The sequence below is a fragment of the Grammomys surdaster genome, unplaced genomic scaffold, assembly GCF_004785775.1.
Source record: "Grammomys surdaster isolate TR1022 unplaced genomic scaffold, NIH_TR_1.0 213, whole genome shotgun sequence".
Taxonomy (NCBI): Eukaryota; Metazoa; Chordata; class Mammalia; order Rodentia; family Muridae; genus Grammomys; species Grammomys surdaster.
In genome coordinates, this window is record NW_021604658.1 from 3,442,523 (window position 1) to 3,469,454 (window position 26,932).

General features: G+C 40.1%; 2 protein-coding genes across 2 annotated transcripts in view; both read right to left on the bottom strand.

The window, feature by feature from the left end:
• Cltc (clathrin heavy chain) overlaps nt 1-13,161 on the bottom strand; it is a 63,087-nt gene extending 49,926 nt beyond the window's left edge. The window contains exon 1 of the mRNA XM_028772274.1: nt 12,847-13,161. Within this exon, the coding sequence (XP_028628107.1) occupies nt 12,847-12,888 (42 nt within the window). The 5' untranslated portion in view covers nt 12,889-13,161. The remainder of the gene's footprint in view (nt 1-12,846) is intronic.
• A 7,563-nt stretch (nt 13,162-20,724) lies between these two features.
• The window catches only part of Dhx40 (DEAH-box helicase 40), a 39,412-nt gene continuing 33,204 nt past the window's right edge, over nt 20,725-26,932 (bottom strand). The window contains exons 15-18 of the mRNA XM_028772343.1: nt 26,486-26,580; nt 24,842-24,911; nt 23,993-24,221; nt 20,725-22,056 (exon numbers count right to left, since the gene is read on the bottom strand). Of these exons, the coding sequence (XP_028628176.1) occupies nt 21,917-22,056; nt 23,993-24,221; nt 24,842-24,911; nt 26,486-26,580 (534 nt within the window). The 3' untranslated portion in view covers nt 20,725-21,916. The remainder of the gene's footprint in view (nt 22,057-23,992; nt 24,222-24,841; nt 24,912-26,485; nt 26,581-26,932) is intronic.

A 26,932-nucleotide genomic window follows, 5' to 3' on the forward strand; every position in this document is an offset into this window, starting at 1 on the left:
ACTGTTTTGCAGACATTCAGTTGTATTAGCAGCTATAGAAATATAATTATAAAATGCTCTTATTTTCTAAAGATATGCTCAGGTATTTAGAAGTAAAATACCATAGAAATTTGAATATCTGTAAAATGCTTAAGCAAAATTTAAAAAGTAAACAGGCGAAACTGCTATACAAATCTATCTAGATGGTGGGCTGGAGAGGTCGATCAATGGGTGGAGTACCTACCCGTCAGAGAGTTGAGACAATCAATCAGGCCCCATGGAGCTGGAGTACAAGAGGTTATGAAGCATCCAACATGGTGCCTCATAAACCAAATTCAAGCCTTCTGCAAGAGCAGTATATACTCTTAACGCTGAGCCATCTCTCCAGCCCTCAGTTTCTGGGTTTGTTGTTGTTTTTATTGAAAGGGAGCTTGGCATAGTGATGCAAGTTTGAATCCCTGCACTTGGGAGGCAGAGGCAGGCAGATCTCAGTGATTTTGAGACTAGCCAGAGTAAAGTCCTTTCTTTTTTTAAAAAAAATACTTATTTATTTTTATTTTATATACATTGGTGTTTCGATTACACATATGTCTATTAAGGATGTTGGATCTCCTGGAACGACAGTTACAAACAGTTATGAATTGCCATGTGGGTACTGGGAATTGAACCTGGGTCCTCTGGAAGAGGAAAACAGTGCTCTTAACCACAGAGCCATCTCTCCAACCCTTTTGTAAAGTGCTTTCTTAACTTAAAAAAAAAAAAATTACTGATTTAACACACATCAGGCATTTAAGACCACACAGACACTGTATTTTAGGGAGTTCTGTCCTTCCAGTTACCAAGCTCTAGGACTACAGCTTGTTACATACACCTGAAACAGGCTGGTGTGAATGCCATTCTACCACTTCCTTTTTTTTTTTTTTTTTTTGGTTTTTCGAGACAGGGTTTCTCTGTGTAGCCCTGGCTGTCCTGGAACTCACTCTGTAGACCAGGCTGGCCTTGAACTCAGAAATCCACCTGCCTCTGCCTCCCAAGTGCTGGGATTAAAGGCGTGCGCCACCACCGCCCGGCTCATTCTACCACTTCCTAAGTAAGCTTTGCCCAGACAATTGCTTTGTTCTTCTTTTCCTGAAAAGAACAGGTAAACCCTGATAGGTCAAGGAACCAGGAAACATCAGAATATGTAGCGACCAAACCATGAGAACATTGTTAAAGGACTGCATGAACCATAAATACATGCAGTCTGGTAAAACACATGAAGAACAAAATACTAGCAGAAGGCACACAAGTAAATAAAACCACACTACTGGCAAGTAGTAAGACAGTCCCCCACTAACACAACACCTCAATCTCTGCCATCATTTGCAACTGTATCTGTGCCTACTAAATAATAGGTTTGCTCTGCCTCATTCATCCAGCAGTTCTCACATCAGATGAGCCAGGAAGAAATGAATCACAAATCTTCTCTGAAAGTATACCCAAAAAGGATGTGTCCCATGAGAGCCTAGTAAACTTGGAGCACAGCTCTTTAGCAGCTACATCAGCTGAAAAACTGAAATACATTAAAGCCTGTGTTTCTGACAGCATTACTTAAGACTTACGTTTCACAATTAGTGCTTAACACCACACGTTTCAGATCCTTCTTGCTTCATCAACAGTGACAGCGTCAGCAAGTATGCACCAGCCACTGCATTTCATACAAAGCTATTTTCTCAATGCTCTATGTACGCTTCTGTTAATTCTTGTAGCATGAAAGGACTTACTAAATAGGAGCCACCAACTTAAAATGTCAACAGTTTTACATGCCTATAGTTATTCTACAGGCATGCGCTTCAAGATTTGGTTAGCTTCCTAGCCCAAGTATTTCATTCAGCCTAATTTCTTCGGTAAACTCCAAACATCCTCTATCTTCCACTGGAACTAAACACACTGAAAAATGCTGAGCTGTCACTTCACTGAGACCTTCCTGAAAACTAGAAAGAAGGATGTCAAAAACTCCAGTTGCTGTGATTTTCAGGAAATAAAGAAAAATGCTGAGATTGCAACAATCCTTGGTTTATTCTATCAACAGGATGCCAGTCATTGTTTCTGTTGGCTCCACAAATTTCAAACAACAAATAAAAACACTTTTAATTTTAACCTTTGCTGATCCTACACTTAACACATACATGTTTTGCCAGACAGCAGTAGTGCACACCTTCAGTCCTAGCATTCAAGAGGCAGAACAAGTGACTCTGTGAGTCTGATGTTCGAGGCCAGCCTACGAAGAGAGTTCCAGGACAGCTAAGACGATATAGAAAAACCCTGTTTCAAAAAACTGAACTAAACTAAAAATACAGGTTTGTTTTTACTGCAGCAGAGTCTTTGAAGGAATCACTATTGGAAGGACTTTTGACTCTAAGCAGTAAATAGAAATTGAATGCAATGCAAGCAAAAACCACAGCCAGATACATGGTCTTTAAACAAGATGATTGGTTGGATTGTACCAGAGTCTCCTAAAGACCTAAAGAATTTTTCCTACTTATAACCTACTACTTACTGGGAATTCAAAAAAAGAAAGAAAGAAAGAAGAAGAAATAATTCTAAATTTACCTATTCATTTAAAAAAGCTGGGCAGTGGTAGCACACTCCTTTAATCCCAGCACTTGGGAGGCAGAGGCAGGTGGATTTCTGAGTTCGAGGCCAGCCTGGTCTACAGAGTGAGTTCCAGGACAGCCAGGACTACACAAAGACACCCTGTCTCGAAAATTAAAAAAAAAAAAAAATCCAACCATCAGATAAAATATTTGATCAATTTTCACCACACTCCAGAGAATACAGAAGTTTTATGCCCAAAATCTTGAAGATGGAAATGGCGTTCTAAGATTAGGCCCTTTCTTTCACAAATGCCATTGTGCAGGCAAAGAACATACCAAAGGGAGGAGAGGAGGCTTAAAGAGCTCAAGAATGTACAGACCTCAAAAGTAGGAACAGCAAAGGCAAGCACAAGGTTCTGAGTTTAGTCCCCAGGATTGCATAACAAAACCATCACCTACATAGCTGTTAGGTATGAACACAGCTGGACAGACAGAAGCATATCCTGGTATGACTATCTAAAACCACTTTTCTAGGTCCTAACTCCTTGACACAGGCCCACTGCTGCACATACTCATGTGAATTTTCTACAACATGCTAACAGACCTGTTAGGAAATTAGACATAATGCTGTACTGCTCATTTTCTGCTTGGATTACTTATTTATCATATGACCAACTTACAGTTTACCAGGTGCTATAAATTACAAAACCAGAGTCATTTTACTTAACAGATTAGTTACTGAAATATTTTCTTGTGAACTGAAGTGCCACAAATTTCAGGTTCACATGAATGAATGAAATTGCAATCAGCATGAAGAGTTTCTGGCTGTGTCAAAAATCACTTAATACTAGCATTTCAGGAAGTTCAAACAAGATTGCAATTATTAATTAGTTTGTCTTCAACTAACAGCAACTAAGCACCTACTATTTGGCAACTTGATTTTTTTTTTTGAGAAAGGATTTCAAATGCCTACAATTTGAGACTCTTCTGCTTCCCAAGTGCTGGAATTACAAGCATGTGTCCCTATAGCCATCTTCAATCCAGTATTTTAAGTACAATTTTTGTATCAAACTTTTAAAAAAAGATTGTATTTATTTATTATATGTATGTGAGTACACTGTAGCTGTCTCAGACACACCAGAAGAGGGCATCAGATCCTATTACTGATGGTGGTGAGCCACCATGTGAGTGCTGGGAATTGAACTCAGGACCTCTTAACCACTGAGCCATCTCTCCAGTCCATTGTAGCAAACTTTTACTTTACTAAATTCTAACTTTAACACAATTATTACTGAGAAAATTGAGGGGGAAGAAGCAGATTTTATGCTTTTAGGGACTTGTATTCAAACTGTAGACCACTTTTTCCAAAAAGGAAAAAAAAATCCATCTCAGTAATATAAAACCACTAAAACAGGTTAAAACTGAAGACCACTGGGTGTGGTGGCACAGTCATTCACACACAGTGCTTGGGAGGCAGAGGCAGGTGGGTCTTTTTGAGTTTAAGGCTAACATGGTCTACGCAGCAAGATTCAGGCCAGTTAGGATTATATACTGGGACCCTGTCTCAAAAAGAAAAAAAAAATCTTGCTTTTGTTTGTGTCAAGGAGAAGGGTTATCTTTACTGCTTACAGTAAGTTTTAGTTTATCATACTAATCTTGTTTTCTTCATATAAGCCAAGTTTGTTTCCAGTATCTAAAAATAACTTTCATTTCATTTACTTTGGTCTCTTTAACTCCTAAATATGTAACCTGTTCCAGGCATGGTGGTACATGCCTCTAATCCTAGGACTCAAGAGGCTAACACAGGAAGATGCCAAGTTAGCTCTAGGCTGGGCTACACAGCAAAATCCTGCCCTCTGCCTGCCCATTAACATAGCAGAAACAAGACAAAACATAATATATGATTCCATTTGTATAAAATAGTCCACAAAATTAAGTCCTTAAAGACAGACCAGAGATTACTAGTTGCCAAGGGATGGGAAGGAATGAGAGGAAGACTGCTCAACAGGTCTAACTTCCATCTCAGGCGTTGAAAATGTTTAAAAATATATACCTAACTGATGTCACATTTAAACACTAAGTCGTTCAATTACTTATTTGGAAATAAAGTCTTCCTGTAAAGTCTTGTCTGATCTGTACTCAAATCCTCCTGCCTCAGCCTCCCTAGAGCTAAGAATATGAGTGATCGGTTTCCAAGAGTACTACAAGTGCGGCACAGCGTGCTGTTCACACTCATGGTCATGTTAAAATGGCTAACTTAGGGTTTGTGAATTTTATTTAAAAAAAAAAAAGAAAGAAAGAAAAGAAAAAGGCTTGTAAAGGCTAGGGTGTTAGCTGAGAAGTAAGAACTTACACTTAACTGGGGCAAGGCCCTCTGGGTTTCATTGCCAGCAAATGAGCACATACACACACTCACATTCACAGGCAAAAGCTTTTAGCCCCTTTGAAAGTATAAACTTTAAATGACTCAGTAGCCTTAATAAATAACCCAGTCATTTGCATTTCTTTAAATACAGGGAAAGTAAACCTGTGTTGGAGAGATGGTGCAGAGGATGAGCACTTCTCGTTCCTCCAGAGGACCAGGGTTAATAAAGATTCTTTCCTGGAGGATGTTTTATTGTTAAAAATCAAACAAACACAAAACCATCTTATCCACAGCTCAATATAACCAGATACAGAATATAACTACTGCAGAATGGGGAAAGAGATGGGTTTCATAAATCATGTACCTCTTACAGGTTTCTTTTCACCTGATTAATCCTCAAATAATTAAGGTCCGCTCAGAGTTATCTAAGTCTATACATTTATAAATTCTACAAGCTGAGCATTTGTAGTCATTGGTGGTTTAGTTTCAGATGAACCAGCTAATTGGAAATAAAAGCAACTGTTACCCAAATTTCATTTCTCAGCTACTAGGACTCAGTTTCAGTAGCTTTTGACCATCAAAAACACCACCATCTCTAAGACCCCTTGGTGTAGTGCTTCCCTTTCCCACTCTAGAAATAGCATAGGTACAGAAAACGAGAAACGGGAAACAGTCTGGCAGAACTCCAAGAGCATGGCTTCAATAATGGGCAGACTGTAGTTTTCTCCTTCAACATGATGTGCATGTGTGCCTTTCGTAGATGAAAAGACAGTTCTACAAAGCAGTTGGGAAGAGTTAATATATACATCTACAGAAAGGCTAAGTATTATGCCATAAACATAACCTACATACACTACAGTCTAACTTCACAGCTGCCAGGAAGGATATCCTAACTGAGGAAGTTGAGACAAGCTAAAATCCTGACATAATCAAATAAATCCCAGACTGGCATTTTCCAGAATTGTACACTGCAGTTTAAATTTCATAGTATGATGAAATGTGGCTTTAATGAGTTTGGTTCCTATTCTTTTCAGAAATAACTGAAAAAGAAAGACTGCTTTCCCTAACTTAAAAGTAAACAAACAAACAAACAAACAACCCCCCCCAAAAAAACCTATTTACCTATTAAGTCAGAATAGGAAGTATTAACACTGCATTAATATAAATCCAAAACCATGAATATACAGTGAAATATACAACAATGGCTTCAGAGGAACACACTCTTGTCACTAAGGAAAAGACAATAGGAAAATCCCAAAGCTTCTGTTGTATGAGAGGAATACAGATAATCCTGGTCACAAATTAACTTGATCCTAATCTTTCTTGGGTATTTTACTGCTGAGAACTTAAGAGAAAACCCCCTATAAAAATATCAATGAAATAATTAAAGCAAAGAGAAAAAACAAATGTTGGCTCATATAAATAGATATTATGCCAGACATGGTGGCATGTGCCTATAATTCTAGCCCTTGGGAAGCTAAGGCAGGAGAATGAAGAATTCAAGGGCACTTAGTCTACAAACACAGCAAGACCCTGTTTCCAAAACAAAGCCACCCAAAGTGGCTTTTTTGCTGGGACAAGAGAAATGGCTCAGCAGTTAACAACACTAGCTACTCTTCTAGATGACCTGGGTTCCATTCTCAGCATCCATATGGTAACTTCCAATTGTCTGTAACTACAGATCCAGTGGATCTGATGCCCTCTTCTGGCCTCTGTAGGCACTGCATACATTTGGTGCATACACCTATGTACAAGCAAAAAACACACAAATGCATAAAAAAGATTAAATGTATATATTAAAGAACACCTCAATATAGAACAAACAATAGTGATAAATATTTTTAATTTTATTATAATATATGAGCATACAACGTGTGTGTCCATGTACATGCATGTTATGCTACATATGTGGAGGTCAAAGGACAACTGTGCATTCATTCAGTGCAGGGCTTTCAAGTGTGTTTGGATTTGCATAGCAAAGTGCCTTTACCAGCTGAACCATCTCACTGACCTAATTTTAATAAATTTTGCAGTTAAAACTATGTAGACTATTCATTGAAGAAAGTACCTTGCCAAACTGAAAATATAAACATTAAAATCTAATCACTATCTGTGTGGTCCCATAAGTTAACTGCAGTAAGCTCAGCTTTTCCCTCCATCTATAAAAGGAGGCTAATTTGACTATCCAGAGGGATGAACATAAAACATTTAACAGGTTTTTAGTAAATAATAGGTACTCAAGTGGCTGTAATAGTCAAGAGTTTGATTTTGAGGGCAATTAACTTTTGACAGTTATTTCTTTCAGAACAGGAAAAAAAATATTTCCCATAACACAAAAGAAACTCAGAGCCCACATTTGACAGGTGTACTCTGTATTAATACAAATTTGCATCAAAGCCAAACGTTTGGCCATCACTTCAAGTTAATAGCATTAACTAGAGTTCACGGGTTGATGGAAGACACCTAGAAGTAAGACTGCCACTGGCTTACAAGATAAGCCGATTTCATGTAGTGTTGGCAAGGCATATACATAAAATGACCTCATTTTAGTACAAAGGAACTATCAACAATGAACTTATTCCCACCTCAGTGAGTATAGTCACTTCACCATTACCACCTTAAAGAATGTGCAAAGAGACTTGGGAGGCAGAGGCAAGCGGATTTCTGAGTTCGAGGCCAGCCTGGTCTACAGAGTGAGCTCCAGGACAGCCAGGGCTACACAGAGAAACCAAAAAAAAAAAAAAAAAAAAAGAAAAAGAAAAAGAATGTGCAAAGAGGAGGCTCATGAGCTTGAGACCAGCCTTCCTGACTACACAGCTAAGAGACACCTCATCTTTAAAAAAGTAAATAACAACCTGGGCAGTGATGGAGCACACATTTATTTAATCCCAGTACTTGGGAAGCACAGGCTGGTGGATCTCTGTGAATTCAAGGCCAGCCTGGTCTACAGTACAAGTTCCAGGACAGTCAGGGCTATAGAGATAAACTCCGGTGGTAGGGGGAACAGGATAGTATGTGTAGTGGGGCACAGGCTGCAATCACTCTAGATGCAGAGAGACTAGCAAATTCCAGATCAATATGGTCTACACAATGAGATATTGTTTCAAAAAAAAAAACCCAAAAACAAACAACAACAACTATATTATTATTCATATCCATGGCCATAAGCAACGCCTCACACCGAGCTTTTGAAACATGGTTACTGTGACTCATTTTAGATTATTCCACATCAAATAACTAATAGTTGGTAATTAAGTCAACTATTAGAAAACTCGACTGGGTAAGGTGGTGCACACCTTTGATCCCAATACAAGGGAAGCAGAGACAGGTGGACCTTTTTGAGTTTGAGGCCAGCCTGGTCTACATGAATTCCAGGCCATAGGGCTACATAGTCAAGACCTTGTCTCAAAAAATGAAAACTAACCAAGATAAAAAAAAAAAAAAAACAGGAAAACTTAAGTAAATAATCCAGCCATGCAAATTTGGTTTTCTTACAATAAAGTATATGATCTCTAAATACATACCAAGTACTTCCAGTGAAGAAAAGGTCTAGATCAAGATGTCTGAATACAAAATGCCCATTTTGAATAAAATTTCAACTAGCTAATTTTATGCTGATTACATCTAAAATAGTATTTTGGGTATAACGTATTAAATAAAACATGAACTGCACCTATATTTTTCCTTGTAATTATGGCCGTCACTTGTCTCTGTTAGTCAGCACTAGACTCACCGAGCCCCAAGACCTCCTTTGTTCACTGTGTCACATCACTAGTCATGCTTTAAACAAGAGGAAAACCTGTTCCCTAGGCCAAAGTCCAACAAGGAAACAAAATAGAAGAAAATCTGTGTAGTTTCTTGCTTTTTTTTTTTTAAACGTTAATTTATGTCTATGAGTACACTGTCTTCAAACACACCAGAAAAGAGCATTGGATTCCATTACAGATGGTTGTGAGCCACCATGTGGTTGCTGGGAATTGAACTCAGGATCTCTGGAAGAACAGTCAGTGCTCTTAACCACTGACCCATCTCCCCAACCCTCTTACTCTCATTTTTAAAAATCAGGTTTATTTAATTTACCTACATAAGCATTTTGCCTTCATATACCTATGTGTGCCACATGTGTGCCTGGTATCCTTGGAGGTCTGAAGGCCCCCAGAACTGGAGTTATAGGAGATTATGAATTGTTTTGTATGTGCTGGGAACAAAACTCAGGTGCTCTGCAAGAGTAACAGTCACTCTTAAGCACAGAGGCACTTCTCTGGTACCTTGTAGCATCTCTTAAAACGCAATTATGGCAGCAGGGCATGATGATGGCAGGCCTAGAATCCCAGCACTGAGGAGGCTGAGAAGCAAGAGGGTTTTGAATCTGAATCCACTCTGGGCAACATTAGCAAGATACTGTTTTAAAAATAAGATTTATGATCATGTGTAGTGGAATATGTGATAATTCCAGCACTTCTGGAGCCAGAGGCAAGCAGACCTCAGTTCAAAGCCAGTCTGGTATACATAGTGAGTTTCAGACCAGACAGGACTACACAGTTAAGACCTGTCTCAAAAACAGAAGAGAGGAACTCCTAGATCCACACCCCATTCTGACTATGGCCTCTGAGTACTGCCTGGAGCCTCACTGTATTCTACTGTTAATGTGAGACAGACCAAGGACTGAGTGAGGACACAGCACACACAGACGTTGGTCTGCTCTGCTGCTCACTCTCTAGGCCTCACTTACCATCACTGTTGCTAAGACAGAAGTCTCAGCTACGATCAGAAACAACTGTTCCAACAGCACACTACCTGAGTTCCCAAGACTTTACATTTCACTGCACATTAAAATGAAAACTACAGCTTTACATACCTTAAAGTACTCCCTAATCAGGGCACATTCCTCATATTCCTCATATTCATTAAAACTGGCCAAACTCCTTAAAGCTGAGTAAAGTAGCCTTTAAGAAAATTCTGAAAAAAATCTGTCTTCAGTTAAGAGACTATGTCCATGGTAGATTAGAGTCTACTTCCAGGTGGTATGCTCTTCTAGTCTACCTAAGCACCTATTACATCCCAGGAAAACACTGCTTTCTCTTTGAAAACCGAAACCCTTGTAAGAATCCTACTATTCAATTCAGCAACTCACTGCATGCCTTCACTTATGGATCAAGGAGAGATTTGTAAATGAAAATTAAAAGTATCCAAGTGCTCAACAAAATGTGCCAATAGCAAAATGCTTAATATGCCAGGAATTGAAAATTGAGGCAGTGGAGTGTTGTCGTTTTGTCCTTTGAGACAGGGTTTTGCTGGCTGGCACTGAACTTACTGAGTTCTGCAACCTAGAATTTGTTCAGAATCTGCAACTCAACAAAAATTCCTTCATCACATAAAATATTAAAATTATGGGATGTAGTACCAAGCCTTGATGACAGAGCTTCATCTTAATAAACGCACAAAGGGATAGGAAAATAAATAGCAAATTTTTATTTGAAATATTCTCATAAGAAGTTTAAAATAAATTATTTTAGAGTTTGCTGTTAACTTTCACAAGTGAACTCTACACTCTCTAGTTCCTCATTTTTCAGTTCTTCTCCTATGTGTTTTACAAAGTTGTTTTCTAAGCAGAATGGAATGGCTTGGAATCAAAGACTTAACATGACAACTGAAATAATTCTTACACTGATGTGCTAAAAGAGAGGGGATAAAAGTCTGAGATCAAGCGATACACTACCTTGGAAAGGATTGGTGATCCAGCCTTCTGGCACAACTGATCACTATCTACTTGAGTGGAATCCTACCAGCCAAACTTCAAGTGTGACACGGTCCTCCAGAAAATAAACGTCAGAGATCTTCAGGAATACTTGTAAAGCTATTTTATAACTATTCAAAATCTTCAAATTTAGGAAAACAGCTTCAAGTATTTACAGAAATTGCTACTAACATGCCACACCTGCATTAAATCTGTTCTTAATTAGTGACAAGTTTGGATTCCAGTCTGTAAGACCAGTCAACAATATTGGTCTTGTGTTTAATAGAAATGAAAAACTATTACTCAAATCACCAACAATGATCATGTGATGAGCTGCGTCTTTGCTTCTCTTGTGTATGGTTTATATACATACCCGCAGAAAGCTATTTCTGGTGAATTTCAGTGTGGACAAGTGTTAATCCCAAAGATGGAAGAAAAACTAGCAACCCAAATCTTGGTCAAATTAATTAAAGCAAGCAATTAACTAAAGCTAGACTTTTTTTTTATTGGTGTACACAGGCTGCCTCCCTCTTAGCTCAGCCTGAAGAACCCATTGTCCACTAGCATCCAGAATAGTGCCTTCTTAACTCTTTATATTCTTAACAGAAGAAACTCAAACAAGCTTGAACTGAGGACAAAAATAACTTCTCTGTCAGCATTGTCACTTGACATTTTCAGACCTTTACAAAACAGAGATCTAATTGCCAAAATCAGATGAATTATTTGAAAACTAGTAATGACTGAAGGAAAAGTATTCAACTCATTTTATGGGCAAAGATCTATTATTATTTACATTTAAAGTCCTAAAGTAAAATAATTTGTTAATGTAAGCAACACGGTAAAGTCTATAAGGAAAGAGTTTTTAACTTGTAGCTAAATTTTAGTTAACCCTCTTTATTATCAAACATTCTTTATGTATATCAATGGAGAAAAGCAAATCAGATTGCCTTCAATAATAATGCACTCAGTTTAAGTTCCAATATTTGATCTGGCTCATTGCACCTTCCCTCATGAAATTAGCCCTTCTGAAGACGGAGCTCAAAGCAGATTTCTTTATAGAGATACTTGGAGGAAAGTAAATTAATATGAATAAATTATGATATTAAAGAGTCAGGACAAGTGAACCAGGAAAATCAGCAGTTCAGAAGAAGCTTAATTCATCGAAGCCCTCCAATGGTCACCTGCCTAGGCAAACTATGGGCAGGTTGTCAGGTTAGACAATGGTGTATTGACTCCAGGATAAGGTGCAGTGGGGGGTGGGGGGGTGCCCCAGCCTATTAAAAAGAAGCCAGTTATAGATCAACTTGTCAGGTACTGACTCAGAGCAGGTATGCACTTACAACCAGGCTCTGCTCAATTCCACGCAGTCCTGTGAGACATATTCTTGCCTTAATCCCACAACTACCTGCTAGATTCCAAAAGGCCATAAATAACCTCTAAATAACTCTCCCTACCTGCAAGAATCAAAGTGAGCCTTAGAGCAGCTACACTAACCCTCGAAGAAACCATGAAAGGAAAAAATATGCGCGTTCCCCTTGGGACCTTGACCCCAGGCACCCTGAGAATGACACCGCCCCTAGCCGCCCCTCTATCTTCTTTCTGTTCCTTCAGTGAGTGTGACCTTCGGATCCTTACAGATTCAGGGAAGGCAAGACGCAAGCCACTGTTACCCTAACCCCAAGGTGCCTTTCTCAGTTGTGAGCGGCAGGGAGGATGCAGCTCCTCCCCAACCCACCAGCCACACAATTCCTGGGCAGGCTCGATGTGAAAATGGGAATAGAGCAAGGGAAGGTGACAGCCCTGCATCGCCTGGGGTTAACGAGAAATCTTGCTCACGGAGAAACGCGCGACTGGCTCCCCCACCTAGCCCCTACCCAAATGAATGAACTGAGTAAAATGGGAAAGGGGGGGGGGTCTGGTATGCGCAATTCTTGCAATCCAGGAAGCAGAATAAGAGGCCGTCAGACGTAAGGCCTGGTCTCGCTGCCCTCTGCACTCCGATTCGTCATTTCCATCCTAGACTCATATCATTTAACCCTTTAAGCTTTTAAGACAGTGTCCTTCCTCCACCTATGCCAAATACCGACACCCCCCACTCCCCTTCTGTCGATCCCCTTCGGGCCGGGCCGCTAGCTTCTTCCTTCCCACTACCCTCGAAAAGTCCCTCAGCAGCCCTGACTCACACGCACCTGGAGATGCTCCTGAAAGCGAATTGGCAGAATCTGGGCCATGGCGCTGTCGGGGAGTATGGTCTCCTCCTGTCACTGGGGCTGCAGGGCAGTGCCTGCCCGGGCTCTCCAAGGGAGAGGAGGAGAAGGGGAAGGGGGGGGGAGGCTGAGCTCAGAGGGATACTCTCCGGGGACGCAGGGAACTGGCAGGCAGACGAGAGAGCTTGGGTCGGGGGCGGAGGCTCCAGGGGCCGGGAGAGCCGCAATGGCGGAACCGGGAGCAGCGCAGACTCCGGAAACGGCTGAGCCCTGCGGAAGGATCCCGGGGCAGAACTCCGCCCAGTCTCCTCACCCCGTCCGCCTTATGTAGCCTTCCACGAACGCCGCGCCGCGCCGCGGTCAGGCGTAGGAATTCAGGGACGCAGTGCGCGGAGCGCTCTTCGCTGATGCGGCAGCGGAGAAACAGAGGAACCGAGGGACTACTTTTTCTAGACTCATCACTTTCCCTAGGCTCCGGTTTCTCCCTCCTCCCCTCCCCCCAACCTTTTTTTTTTTTTAAACATTTTGCCACATCATGCGACTCGGGGAGAACTACGTCATTTCCGCAGGCGCTGTAGAACCCACCCACGCACTTCCAGGTGCACGTGATGCGGGTAGGGAAGGGTCGGTTGACGGCTGCCAGAGTGGAGGGCGAGAGTCAGGGACTGGCCGCTGCTTCTGGGGAGGAGGTGGCGGTTGAGCCCCCTGCCGGCGTGGCGGCCGGGGCGTGAGGACACCGAGTGCCTGAGGAGAAGGCCGCGGCGTGGGCGCCGCAGTGACTAAGGGAAACTGCCCCGCCGCAGCGCTCTTCGGGCGGCTGGCTGCGGCGCGCCTCCCCCGCCCGGTTTCACGCAGTGGGTGGTTGCTGACACCTCAGGGAGGGGGATCGTGCTGAGCTGCAGCCTCCCTGCCCTGACGCACGCCCTTCTGACGCCAGGAGAGCCGGATGGCTCAAGTTCCTCAGATAAACCATCTCAAAGGACAGTGAAGGCCATGTGAGAAGTGTCTCATGCTGGCCCTGGAGAGCGCTTCTGCGGACATTTTGGTGGACTTAGACCAGCCTAGTATAGAGATGAGTTTGACCCTCGAGAATTGGAATGTTCGGCAACATGAAAATCTTAAAAGAGACCAAAGGATGGCTGGTGAAAGAAACCTCAAGGGCTTTCTTGGAGCGGAGGGATTGACTGTTAGTCATACATGTTAGTAGGACCATTGCCTGTAGTAGTAGAGTGAGCAGTGTAAGCCCTTCAAAACCAGAGCACCTTGCCTTCCTACAGCAGTAAGGTATATCCAGCATTCATAAGTGATTAATAGCCGCCACCCCAGAGCTCTTGCTAAAGTGTAAGATCTAATGTCTCACTATTGTGAGACACCAATATAAGGAAGGTTTAGAGAATTCAGTTCCACATAGTTCATCTTAATCCCCCTGAAAGTTCTTGAGAAAATTACTTTCAATGGTCCTTTCACCTAAAGAACATAAGACACCACTGGGTATACAATAATTTTACGTAAGCGGTTTTACTTAGAGAAATCTGCTTAGTCATTTCAGTTTTTAGTGTTTCCCTCAAATACTGCCTTTCATACCTGGGCCGAGAGAAGAACCAGACAAGCGAGAAGGCAGTCAGACCCTGCTGTGAAGAAGAGCCTTGCCACCATATTTAGGATGCTTTGTGTTTGCATAATTTCACTTAAGCACTTGAATGTGCTCCCTCCTGCAACGTTTGAAATGATTGTTTTAATATGAGTCTAAAGGCTTTACGTCCTTTTTTAGAAGTGGACAAATTCTAAATTAAAATTCTAAGGGAGTTACTGTTTTATTACAGAAATGTCAGTAGCTTAATCGACTTGCATTTTCAATCTCAGAATTTGGGATGTAAGAGCTACATCATGAACAAATCACTACAGTTTACTGACAAATGCTTTGTATTTTTATACAGACCCTGCAGTTGTAAGGACATTTCAAATCCCCAGAGCAGCTGATTTCACCTCCTTGGTGTGGAATACCTAACCAAAAAAGTGCACTGTGACTGCTTTGTCATCACACATAGAAATTTCAAGAATTGAGTTGTTTTTAGAAATCATTGAGAAAGAAAAAAAGTAGATGGTGATATCCCAAATCATTCTGCTTATTAATAGGACTGCTGTCTTGCCTGCCAAATTCTTCTCTCAGCCTAAGTATGAAAGACAGTGTTGGAGAAAAACACTAAAAGCAACTAAAATGACTAAGCAGATTTCACTCAGTGAAGGCACGTTAAACAGTTAATGCACTTTTTTTCCCAAGAGAAAAATGGTCTAAATGATAATGCTACCCAGTGCTGGGGGCATTCTGGTGCTCACCTGTAATCCTCACACTGGAGGATTCTGAGGCAGGAAGACCTAGAGTTCAAGACAGTCCCACCACATAGCAGGACCTTGTTCCCCCAAAACTAAAACAGCCTCCAAACTGGCATGCCTCTTTAAAGATCAGTATTTGTTGTAATAAGGGATGTTTATTATGAGATCATGCTATCCAGATTTGCAACAGCACAGAGATGGGAAAGGACAGTTCCCTGGCTTAGAAACCCCAAAGGCAGAGGCACTAAATTTTCTAGCTATACCTGAAAGGCATGGTTTTAGGCCCTACCTTAAAATAGATAACCTGATAAGCCCTAAAACAAATCCTGCTATCCAGAGTAAGTAACTCTTTTACCCGGAACAGACTGCTGCAACTGATGAGTCATCACCTTGGCTTTTAGTCTGCCATACTTTAGTAAAGAGGCCATGTTACTAAATGGTCAGGGTCTGAACTTGAAGCTGTTTTCACAGTTATAAACAGCAGGCCCTTATATAGGAAGTGCCTTAACACAAACATTCCTTTGTATGTTATTTTGAGGAATTTTAGTTTCTCAAAAACCTACACAAGAAAACTGTATTCTTCATCAGTTATTTAATGACAGGAACTCTGAAGTCTAAATATGTGTAACCATCCTGGAACACAAAGCAAAACCCACCACCTTGGGGCTGGGCATGCTAGTACCTGCCTGTAATCCTAGCACTTGGCACTTGAGAGGCTAGTGTAGAGAGGAGAGTCAGGAATTCAGGGCTGTTTTCCTATATTGACCAGACTGAGCTACATGAGACCCTGCCTCAAAAGAAAAACCTTGATAGCCAAGCATGATGGCTCACACCTGTAGTAGGGGAGGTTGATGGAAATTCAAGGGGAGCCTAAACTACTGAGAAACTGTCTTCCCTCACACACACTCCACCCCAAAGCCAACCCTTTTTGTAGGATTCCTCCATAGTTGTTCATTTTGAGGCAATCTCAAAGTCTTTTAAAAACAGCTTGAGCTAACTGCAATGTAAAAGTCAGAGTAAAGACACTCATCAGATAGTCAAAGATTAGAAAGCAGACAGAACTCTAATGCTTCATACCAAATATAGTTCAGATTTTAGAAACCATTAGAGCCGGGCAGTGGTGGCACATGCCTTTAATCCCAGCACTTGCGAGGCAGAGAGGCAGGCAGATTTCTGAGTTCGAGGCCAGCCTGGTCTACAGAATGAGATCCAGGACAGCCCAGGCTACACAGAGAAACCCTGTCTCGAAAAAAACACACAAAAAAAAGAAAAGAAAAAAAGAAACCATTAGTGACACTTTGGAATTACACAGGTAAGAGAACTGGTTTTGCCATTTAAACAGCACCTTTGAAATACCTCGGCCCCTTAGAGCTACTGATAAGAACTGCATCATGAGTAGACTGGAGTCTTTATCTTTTCATGCAAGTTTAAAGAGAACCATAGCACTTGCCACAAAGAAAGTGAATATTTCTTGGGTCTCAAGGATTGGTCAACGTAGTACCCACTGTGTTTCAGTTCAGTGTGAGCAGACTGTAGGCAAAGTATCTCAACAGGGATAAAGAGTGGACAGAAAACATTTGCAAAGCAATATGGACTTTCTATTTTAGTATGAAATGTACCTGAGTTTATATATTTCACAGTCAAGCTTTTCTTGAACACCCTATAGACAAGTTTTATAAGTTGTATCAGGGATGGCAATAAGATCTATGGTGAGTATTCCCCTTAATAGCACCAAGTATATTCTAAATGAAAGGCTAAGACTAATCTTGTAGGAACCAACCTTGACTCTGGTCACATAAACAGGTCCCTCCCGTTTCTAACAGATTCTGGCAGGGGAAGGGAGAAGCTTGAAACATCATTCTCTTGGGAGGTCATTTCAGGCAGTGTGGTGGGTCATACCTTTAATCCCAGCACTTGGAAGGCTAAGACAAGAGGAAGATCAGCCTTGAGTTTGAAGCCAACCTAAACTACACAGTAGGTTCCAGATCAGCCTGGATTACAGAATAAGACCCCTGTTCTTAAAACAGCTTAGCCCAAAAAGTCATCTTAGAACATTGGTTTAATATAGTAGATTCACCATGGAATCTGATGATCAATAAATGTCAATCATATCCTTTTCCCACCCAGTAACAGGTCACAGAAGCTTGAGAGGTTCTGTTGAATGAAAAGGCAATGAAAGTAAGTTGTGGAAGTGATGTGTTACATGGCTTTCCCGCCCAAATTTCTTAAAATATGTGTGCGCACACACATGTACATGGAGGCCAGAAGGCCACCTCAGATGTTCCCTAGGAACCATCCACCTCATTTGGTCTCTCCTGCCTCCAAGCACAGGATTATAAGTACATACCACCATGTGCAGATTTAAAAAAAAAATTTTTTTTTAAACTAATGAGGATCAAGCTCAGTCTCCATGCTTACATACCAAGCAGTTTATCTACTAAGAAATCTCTGGAGCTCCTTCATCCAGTTCTAAATATGTAGAACTGTCTTTTTCTTGTCCTAGAGTTATTACTGTCTCCAGGTCAAATCAAAGTATGACCCACAAACATGTTCCCTCAACAATCAGTTTTGTCACACTCAAATAGTTCTCATTACAAGTGTATATGCCTTGTAAACTTTCGCTACCTCAGGGCAGACTAGTTATGGACAGAAACTTAGTAAAGGTTTAGTTAAATCAGTAGTAAAGTTTTAAGGAATTATAATCTACTTTATGCCTTTAAATATTTTTTAGCATCTGTAAAGCCAAATACAGAGATGTTAAAATTCTTTTTTTCAAGGCTTTTTAAAAAACTGATATGGTGGGGGCTGTCAGTTAAGAATCCTCTCAGAGGATCAGAGTTCAGTTCCCAACACCCACATTATGCAGCTCACAATCACCTGGAACTCTAGCTTCGGTGATCCAGCATCCTCTCTGCGTACACACAGAGAGATATTCAGAAAATTGGTAGAGGAAAGCAGTTCTGAATCTTAAAAGGAAAGTCTTATGTTCACCACAGTGAAGTTTTTATATAACACCCCTAACAAACATTGTGACCTTAATATGTACCAAACCTAAAGCACAAGAAAAAGAAATTTTGGGGAAGGGGCAGAGCTAGGCATCAAGTACTAGGCAAGTGCTCTACCACTGACCTATATTCCCACAGGGAAGATAGAGACAGGAGAATTAATATGACTTAAGAAGCTAGCCTGGTCTAAATAGCAAGTTCCAGGATATCCACAAATGCATAGCAAGACTGTTTTTTAAAAAATAAAACAAGGGCTGGAGAGATGACTCAAGCAAGAATCAACAATTTACATAGATCCTTGTGTTTTGTGATAAATTTTAATAATCCTAATGTATCTTCCCTTCAAATGACTTTTTTTTTTCCAAAGGGGAGGGGGTTTATTCAGGGCGGAGGGCAAAGGAAGGAAGAGAAACGGGAGAAGATGGTGAAGAAAGAGGAGAGAGAGAGGAGAGAAGTGGAGGCCGGCCATGACCACGTGGAGAGAGGGGGAAGGGAAGAGAGGAAGGGCGAGGAAAAGCTAGAGGCAAGAGAGTAAGAGAGAAAAGTAGTCTTTTTGTTTGTTTGTTTGTTTGTTTGTTTTTCGAGACAGGGTTTCTCTGTGTAGTCCTGGCTGTCCTGGAACTCACTCTGTAGACCAGGCTGGCCTCGAACTCAGAAATCCACCTGTCCCTGCCTCCCAAGTGCTGGGATTAAAGGCGTGCGCCACCACCGCCCAGCTTCAAATGACTTTTTTTTTTTTTTTTTTTTAAAGATTTATTTATTTTACTTATGAGTACACTGTAGCTGTCTTCAGACACACCAGAAGAGGGCATCGAATCTCATTACGGATGGTTGTGAGCCACCATGTGGTTGCTGGGATTTGAACTCAGGACCTCTGGAAGAGCAGTCAGTGCTCTTAACCGCTGAGCCATCTCTCCAGCCCTCAAATGACTTTTAAAAGTGGAAATATTACTGCACGTGTGTAGGCATGATGTGTTTGTGTGGCCTTGTGTGCCATGGCACAGAGATGGAGGACAGAGGACAACTTCTTGACATTGGTTGTCTCTTTCAGTTACATGGGTTCAGGGAATCAAACTCAGGCTCTACTTGGCTTGTATGGCAAGTGCCTTTACCCGAAGAGCCATCTTCCCAGCCCCAAAATACTTTAGAATTACAAAAGAAATAGGTTGAAGAAATTTTCCTTTAAAACCATCTAATAAAGATCAGTATCACTAGTAAGGGCAAGTATGTATACTTTCAGATGTGATAGCCTAGAAGAGATTCTGATAGCTTATATAACATTCAAGTAAAAATTGTCTAACAGTGGGGCTGGGTAGACTGATGTACAAGCGTAAACACCTGAGTTCAGATCCTCAGCACACTTGTACCTGTAAGCCCTGCACTGGAAAGTGGAGACAAGAAGATTCCTGGGGATTGCTGGCTCAGTGAGATACCTTGTCAAAACAATGAGGTGAAAAGTGTCAGATAGTAACACCTGATGCCAACTCCTGGCCTATTCATGGGCTGGTGAGCATGCACATGCACAGTTTTAGGAAAGAGGAAAGAAAGCCAAACTAATACCATTTAAAATAACTACCCAGGACAGCCAGGGCTACAGAGAGAAACTCTGGCTTGAAACAAACAAACAACAAAATATTGGCATATTCTTCCCTTTAGAAACCCTTCCTCTCTCCTGGGAATTCCTATATTGTCTACTTTCATTCTGCTTAAAAAAAATAAAAGAGATTATTGTAACAACTGATGAAATCTGAATTTGGACTATAGATGTAGAATGTGGTGGTGAACATTTTATGATTTAAAAGAGCTTTCAGAATCTGGAGATGGCTCAGCAGGTAAAAGCACTGGCTGTTCTTTCAGAGGACCATGGTTTGTTTAACAGCACCTCCATGGCTGGAACTGTCAATCTAGTTCCAGAGGATAAAGTGCTTGCTTCTGGTCTCTAGGAGTACCAGGCATACATATGGTACATAGACATACATGCAGACAAATTCACACCCACACACATAAGATAAAAATAAATCTAAACAAAAAAATTACAAAACAGCTTTCATTAGAAGAATCCACACACATCTTTATTTCTAAGGATAAAATGCACTGATAAAATATACCTGAAAAGAAAAACTGGAAGGCCTAAATAATTTTTAAAAACAGATTCACAATATTGCAAACATTAAAAAAATTGTAACTACTTACCTTCAAGGAAAAGCAAGAAGATTTGTACTATCACCAATTTTTCAGAAAGGCTTCAAGTGTCTAACTACTGAACTTAAAACTTTTTAGATACCAAAGGATAGAATTATCTATCAAAATAAATTAGGCATAATTTTTATACTAAAGATATAAAACCCTACCAAGTATAGTGACCCAAGTACATAAAATCTACTTGAGAGGCAGAGAGAAACAGGAGGATAACTCTTGAGTTTGAGGTCAGCCTGCTCTATACAGTAATGCCAGGTCAACTAGGGTTACATAAAAAGAAATAAAAACAAAAACTGAAAACAAAAAATCCACATACTGTCTATAGAGCTTTAATGATACTAATAGCTTTATTAGCAAACACTGAGTGACTACTATGTGCAAAGCACTATGCTAGGTGCCATGAAAGGTACAAAGGTGAAAAAGACATAGACCCTGCCCACAAGGAGCGTATAATCTAATGAGAAAGACAAACATACACACATAACTACAATACAAGGCAGTAAACGAGAGGAGGCAAGTGCTGAGTGTAGCCTGAGTGTAAGATTAGCCTCAAGGTTTTGATTTGAAACATTAGTGAAGTGTTTTGAAAAATCCCATTTCAGGATTAGCATAATAGGTGTTTAAATGGTCCTACCCAAGCAGCCGAAGTCAAGAGAGTAGGCCAGGTGGAGGAGGGGCTGCTTGAAATCGCTGTCACACCTACATACATGGGCTGACACACAAGTATGTAGGAAAAGTTAAAAAGAACTCTGTGTGAGTGTGTGTGTGTATGTATGTATGTGTGTGTGATATTGTTTGTATCATTCACACACACACACACACACATACACACACATCTGTCCTTTGGTTAATGGCTATAGCTACTGTTTTAAACAATATACTTTTATATAAAAAGGAATTTGTATAATCCCAAAAAAAATCAATTTAAGGATTAGGATTAATTTAAGAAAGAGTCCTGCCATAGGCAATTTCATTTACTAATTGAGCCTTTAAGTATACATAAAGCTCTGGAGCAATTAAACTGTTAGACATCTAAGTATTGCTGAGTACAAACCTCTCATGTAAGTTCAGCCTTCTGAAGGAAAGGATCACATACCTGATACAACACTATTCTAATAGCAAGAAGAAGGCCTTGAAGAGATTTAAGGAAAATAATCTTTAATGCTTAAATGCAAATGAAATACACGCTGATTAAATACAATTCAGTGTTTTTTGAAAATATCTCAGTGACACTGTTTGATACCAGTTAAGGCCAGCAAAACAGAAGTGAGGAAAATATTGTATTATCTTTCATTGGTTTCATGTACTATGACTATGCAACCCAATCTTTTCTTTCAAAATATCATCTGTTAGTACTGATGAGATGTGATTTATAAATTCTGATTTGCTTTCAGCTCACAGGCTAGGACCAGCTGCTGACCACTTCCTTTTGATAGTACTGTCTGAAATAACTGGCAAAACAGAAGCACATTTCCTGGCTGCTTTCCTGCTTCCTGAACTGGACAGTCTACTGCTTAGCCTGTTTCCTTTAATGTATCACTGTGGTCCTGGATTCTCTGTTGCTTTCTCTCAAGGAAACGAGCCCGTGCATCTGATATGGATTTGTCATCATTTCTTCTTTGCATTTTCTTTAGAACTTCTTTTGATATTCCATCTGAAAATAGTATAAATATATCTTATTTTCAACATTTAGAGAAAAGGACTGAGGAGATGGTTCAGTAGCATGCACTTGTATAGCAAGATCAGAGGTGGAGACAGGAAAATAACTACAAGCTCCAAAGCCAGCTAGCCCGGAGTACACAGTAGCAAACAGAGGCCCTGTCTCAAGTAAGCACCAATAACTGAGGATGTCCTCTGACCTCCACATGTGCATAGACTCATAAGAATACATATATCATATACATACAAGTATTTTTTTCTTACAGAAAAAAGATCAACAAGGAAATTAAATGTTGTTTAACCAAAAGTCTGACTGAAAAAGGACACAGGAGGGGATGCTGAGCTCAATGGCACAATGTACACGTCACATGAACAAGACCCTAGGACAACCAGTACAATAACAGAAAGTACATGAGTCAACAGGTAGGCACTTGCTGCCGATCCTGACAACCTAAATTTGATCATGAGGACACATGTGAAAGGAGAAAGCGAACTCTGTAAGTTATTCTCTGCCTAAACTTATACACACACACACACACACACACACACACACACACACACACACACACACACACACAAATGAGACGTAACTGAACAACAATAATAAAAAGGCTAACCAGTCAGAAAAAAACTGACCCTAATTCAAGCATATAGGATAGTGTTGCAATAAAACACCTAGTAATTACCATATCTGAAAACCTTTTGATGAGCCAGGCATGGTGGTCCATGCACTTGGTGGCAGCACTTGGGAGTCAGCTGTAGGTAGATCTCTGTGAGTTCAAGCCCAGCTGGGTGTACATAGTAACTGTCCAGTCAGCCAAAGTTACATGGTGAAATTTTGTCTCAACAAAAAACTCTTCTGTGGGGCTGGAGAGATGGCTCAGTGGTTAAGAGCACTGACTGCACTTCCAGAGGTCCTGAGTTCAAATCCCAGCAACCACATGGTGGCTCACAACCATCTGTAATGAGATCTGATGCCCTCTTCTGGTGTGTCTGAAGACAGCTACAGTGTATTCATATATAATAAATAAATAAATCTTTAAAAAAAAAAAAAAAACTCTTCTGTGACTTCTACGGCAACACTTTCTACCATCTAGTTCCCAGGGGTGGCAAATAAATATAATATGAATCATCATTCCGCCTCAAAAAAGTGTTTAGTGTATATGAGCTAATTATGTTTTATGTTGTAGCTCATTATTACAACTTTTTATATATCTTCCATCTATAGTCCTAACTATTTAGAATACCTCCTGGAAAAATGAAGTTCTGAGGTAGTAAAGTAAGTCACAAAATTTGATAAAACAAAAATAAGTAAAACTGGGGAAAAAGGAAAACAAAAAAGTGAGCCAGGAAGTGATGGTGCACACCTTTAATCCCAGCACTTAGAAAACAAAGGCAGAGGTCAGGCAGTGGTGGCACATGCCTTTAATCCCAGCACTTGGGAGGCAGAGGCAGGCGGATTTCTGAGTTCGAGGCCAGCCTGGTCTACAGAGTGAGTACCAGGACAGCCAGGGCTACACAGAGAAACCCTGTGTCGAAAAACCAAAAAAAAAGAAAGAAAGAAAGAAAGAAAGGAAGGAAGGAAGGAAGGAAGGAAGGAAGGAAGGAAGAAAGAAAGAAAGAAAGAAAGAAAGAAAGAAAGAAAGAAAGAAAGAAGGAAAGAAAAAGAAAACAAAGGCAGGCAGATGTCTGACTTAAAGCCCAGCCTGGGTTCTAGAGAGTGAGATCTAGGTCAGCCAGGGGTAGACAGAGAAACACTGTCCAAAGTGGAGAAAACCCCACTTGCAAAAAGACAACTTCATAGGTAAGAGAACACCTATAATCCCAGTAATGAGGATGGTGTGACAAAGGACCACCAGACCTTTTGAGGCCACTTTGGTCTACAACATAAACCCCTTCTCAGAAAAAGAATAGAACTATGATTCACTCACCCTTTAACTGTTTCACATTTTCCTTATTTGTCCATTTTCTTCTTGCATCTTCTCTCATTTCACGTCTAGCCACACTGCTCAAATCATGTGCATTAAGTTCATGCAACTTGGGTAGTAAGTCTCTCACCCATTCATAACGGATTGGACATACAATTCTTGCATAGACTTTGGTAGTAACTAATACTTCATGAAAAATTATCCATTCAAGTTTGGTTTCCTGTTCATGAAGCTATATAGAAATGTAAGGATAATTACTATTAATAATCATTCCCACTCTAAATAAGAGCAAGAAAGTAAGGACAGCCAAGGACTACATACAGAGAGCCTGTCTCCAAAACACAAAAAAATACCCTGAAACCCTCCGAACTCCTATTTTCTTCCATAAAACAGAAGTCATATGCTAACCAAATACCCTTAAGCTCTACATATACAGACATTTCAGAGAGAAAATTAGAAGACACTAGTATGTTAGTACTCGACTCTTACAAATGCCTACCTGTCATTAAAAATGAGATACATTAGGGCTGTCAAGATGGCTCAACTGACCAGAGTTCAGTTCCCAGGACCCATGTGGTAGAAGGAAAACACTGACTCTTGTAAGTTACTCTCTGGCCTCCTATAAAAACGTTTTATTTTAAAAAAGTACTTTCTAAGGGCTGAGGATATAAAGTGTAAGAGAAAACAAAACAAAAACAAACCCACAAAGGAGTGAGTTACAAGGCAAGGTGGTGGTAAGCCTGTAATCTCACCACTTGGGAGGCAGAGGAAAGAAGATCTTTAGTACACTCTTAGCAACAGAGACCCTGTCTCAAAACCAACCAACCAACCAAATAAACAAGAAGAACTTACTGCTGAGGAAGGATGAATATGAACTGGACTTCCACGTCCATCCATTGTGCAAAACGTTCTGCCAACAGATCTACAAACAGAAAAAACAAATGATAAAGATCAAAATAGTAAAACAATAAGGTAACTGATTTTTTTTTTAACTAAACAGTTTACCTAGGGAAGAGGAATCACTTTAAGTAACAATAATGTCACAAGAACTGGTTTAAACAATTACCATCCTCAAATTCTACTTCTCCTAATGAATATCTATCCATACAGTAAAAACATTTTTTTTTCACCACAATTCTAAAGAAAGGAAGCTGTTATTACAATAGATTTAACTGGTGGGTTTATGCTTTATACATTTAAAAATATATATTAATGTGGGTGGATGGGGTGTGGTGCATGCATGCCTTGTCATAGGTGGAAGCCAGAGACAACTTTGGAATCAACTCTCTACCTTTTTTCAGTTCCAGGGTTCAACCTGAGGTCATCAGGTTTTCAGGGCAAGCACCTTTACCCACTAAGTAATTTTACCAGCCCTATAATTATAATTTTATGCTAAAGTAACTTAAGCATGTTAGCCCATCTCACATTTCTTCCATTATTTTGTATGTGTGTACATGTGACTGTGCATGCAAATAGGGAGGCCAGAGGTCAACGCAGGGTATCTTCCTCTCTAGCTGTCCACTTTAGGTAAGACAATGGTCTCTCTCTCTGAACCTGAATCTCATGCTAAAATAAACTAAACTTATATAAAATTATAACATAAAGGATAAAACAAAACAACAAAAACAATTTTTACTGGAAGCACTGACAACTGGAAGTAAGTTTCCAACCTGTTGTCTCACCCAGAACCACCAAATGCTTACCACTCTCCTTCGTAGCTGTGATACAACCACCAAACCAGAAAATTAACATTGAGGCACTACTAACATCAACTCCTGAGACCCATTTAAGTATCAGCAATGTCCTAATAGTATCTTTTAAAGCAGGACTCAATTTAGAATCAGAACCGCCTTTACTTTCCATGTTCTTCATGCTGGAACACTTGTTCAGGCTCTCTGACCTAAATACTAGTTTACTGTTCCCAGTCTCTTTCAGATGATATTGTTAGGCTATCAGGCATAAACCATCATGCCTACGAACTTTGAGAATTTCCAACTCCCTCACCAATATCCTTACCGTATTTATTGATGGGATTCACTCTTCAGTTATATAATGAATTTCCCATTACCAATGTTACTCCTCTCCTTACAAAGATCCCTTGCCTCTCCCCATCTTATAACTGAGCCCTGACACTACATACAAAAGCTGACCTTCCCCAGGGATGCTATTCTGTCTTGTTTGGCTCTTATACTCTATCTGTGGCTACCAAATTACAAAAAAAAAACAAAAAACAAAAAAACAAAAAAACAAAAAAAAAAACCTCTTATCATTTGCTTTAGGTGCTGATACATGTACTCCTCTCCTTTCCTCTCTGGTCTCCAGTACCCCAATTTGAACCACTATAGTTCCCTGTGTACAAATGATAATTATGAAAAGATTTCTTATAATTGTTATCATCATTACAGAATCTATATCACATCTTCAATCTTTAAGTTGTTTAGCACTACAGTTAGATACAACAGTGTCTATGAACTCTCTCAAGCATGTAACTCTTACCTTCGAGCAACATTTTTGAAGTAGCCTGCACAAAGACATCTTCGTAATACTTCATGTTTAGGGCCTTCAAAAGTCTCTCTTGGGAAATCACTTTGCTGTACAAAGAGTATGTATTAAATGATAAAGCTCACAGTACAATTTGATCTAATATTTTTTTAAAGTTCACGTTTCTATTCTGGGCAATATGTTATGAGAAGGATTATATTTAGCATTGCACCCAAAACAGTCAAAAGACAAGCAGAATATATAAAATAATAATTTACAGAATTCTATGTATCAGACAACAAAGGACAATGACCCAAGAAATAGGAAATTTACACCAGTAAAAGCTCCACCCTAGTCTTAAGAAAGAGTTCTGAGTACAGCACAAGAGAAAAATCCAAATGGAACCCAGACAACTCACTAAGGAAACAGAGGCAAGAGTCTGACTGAAATTTACAGGAAAGA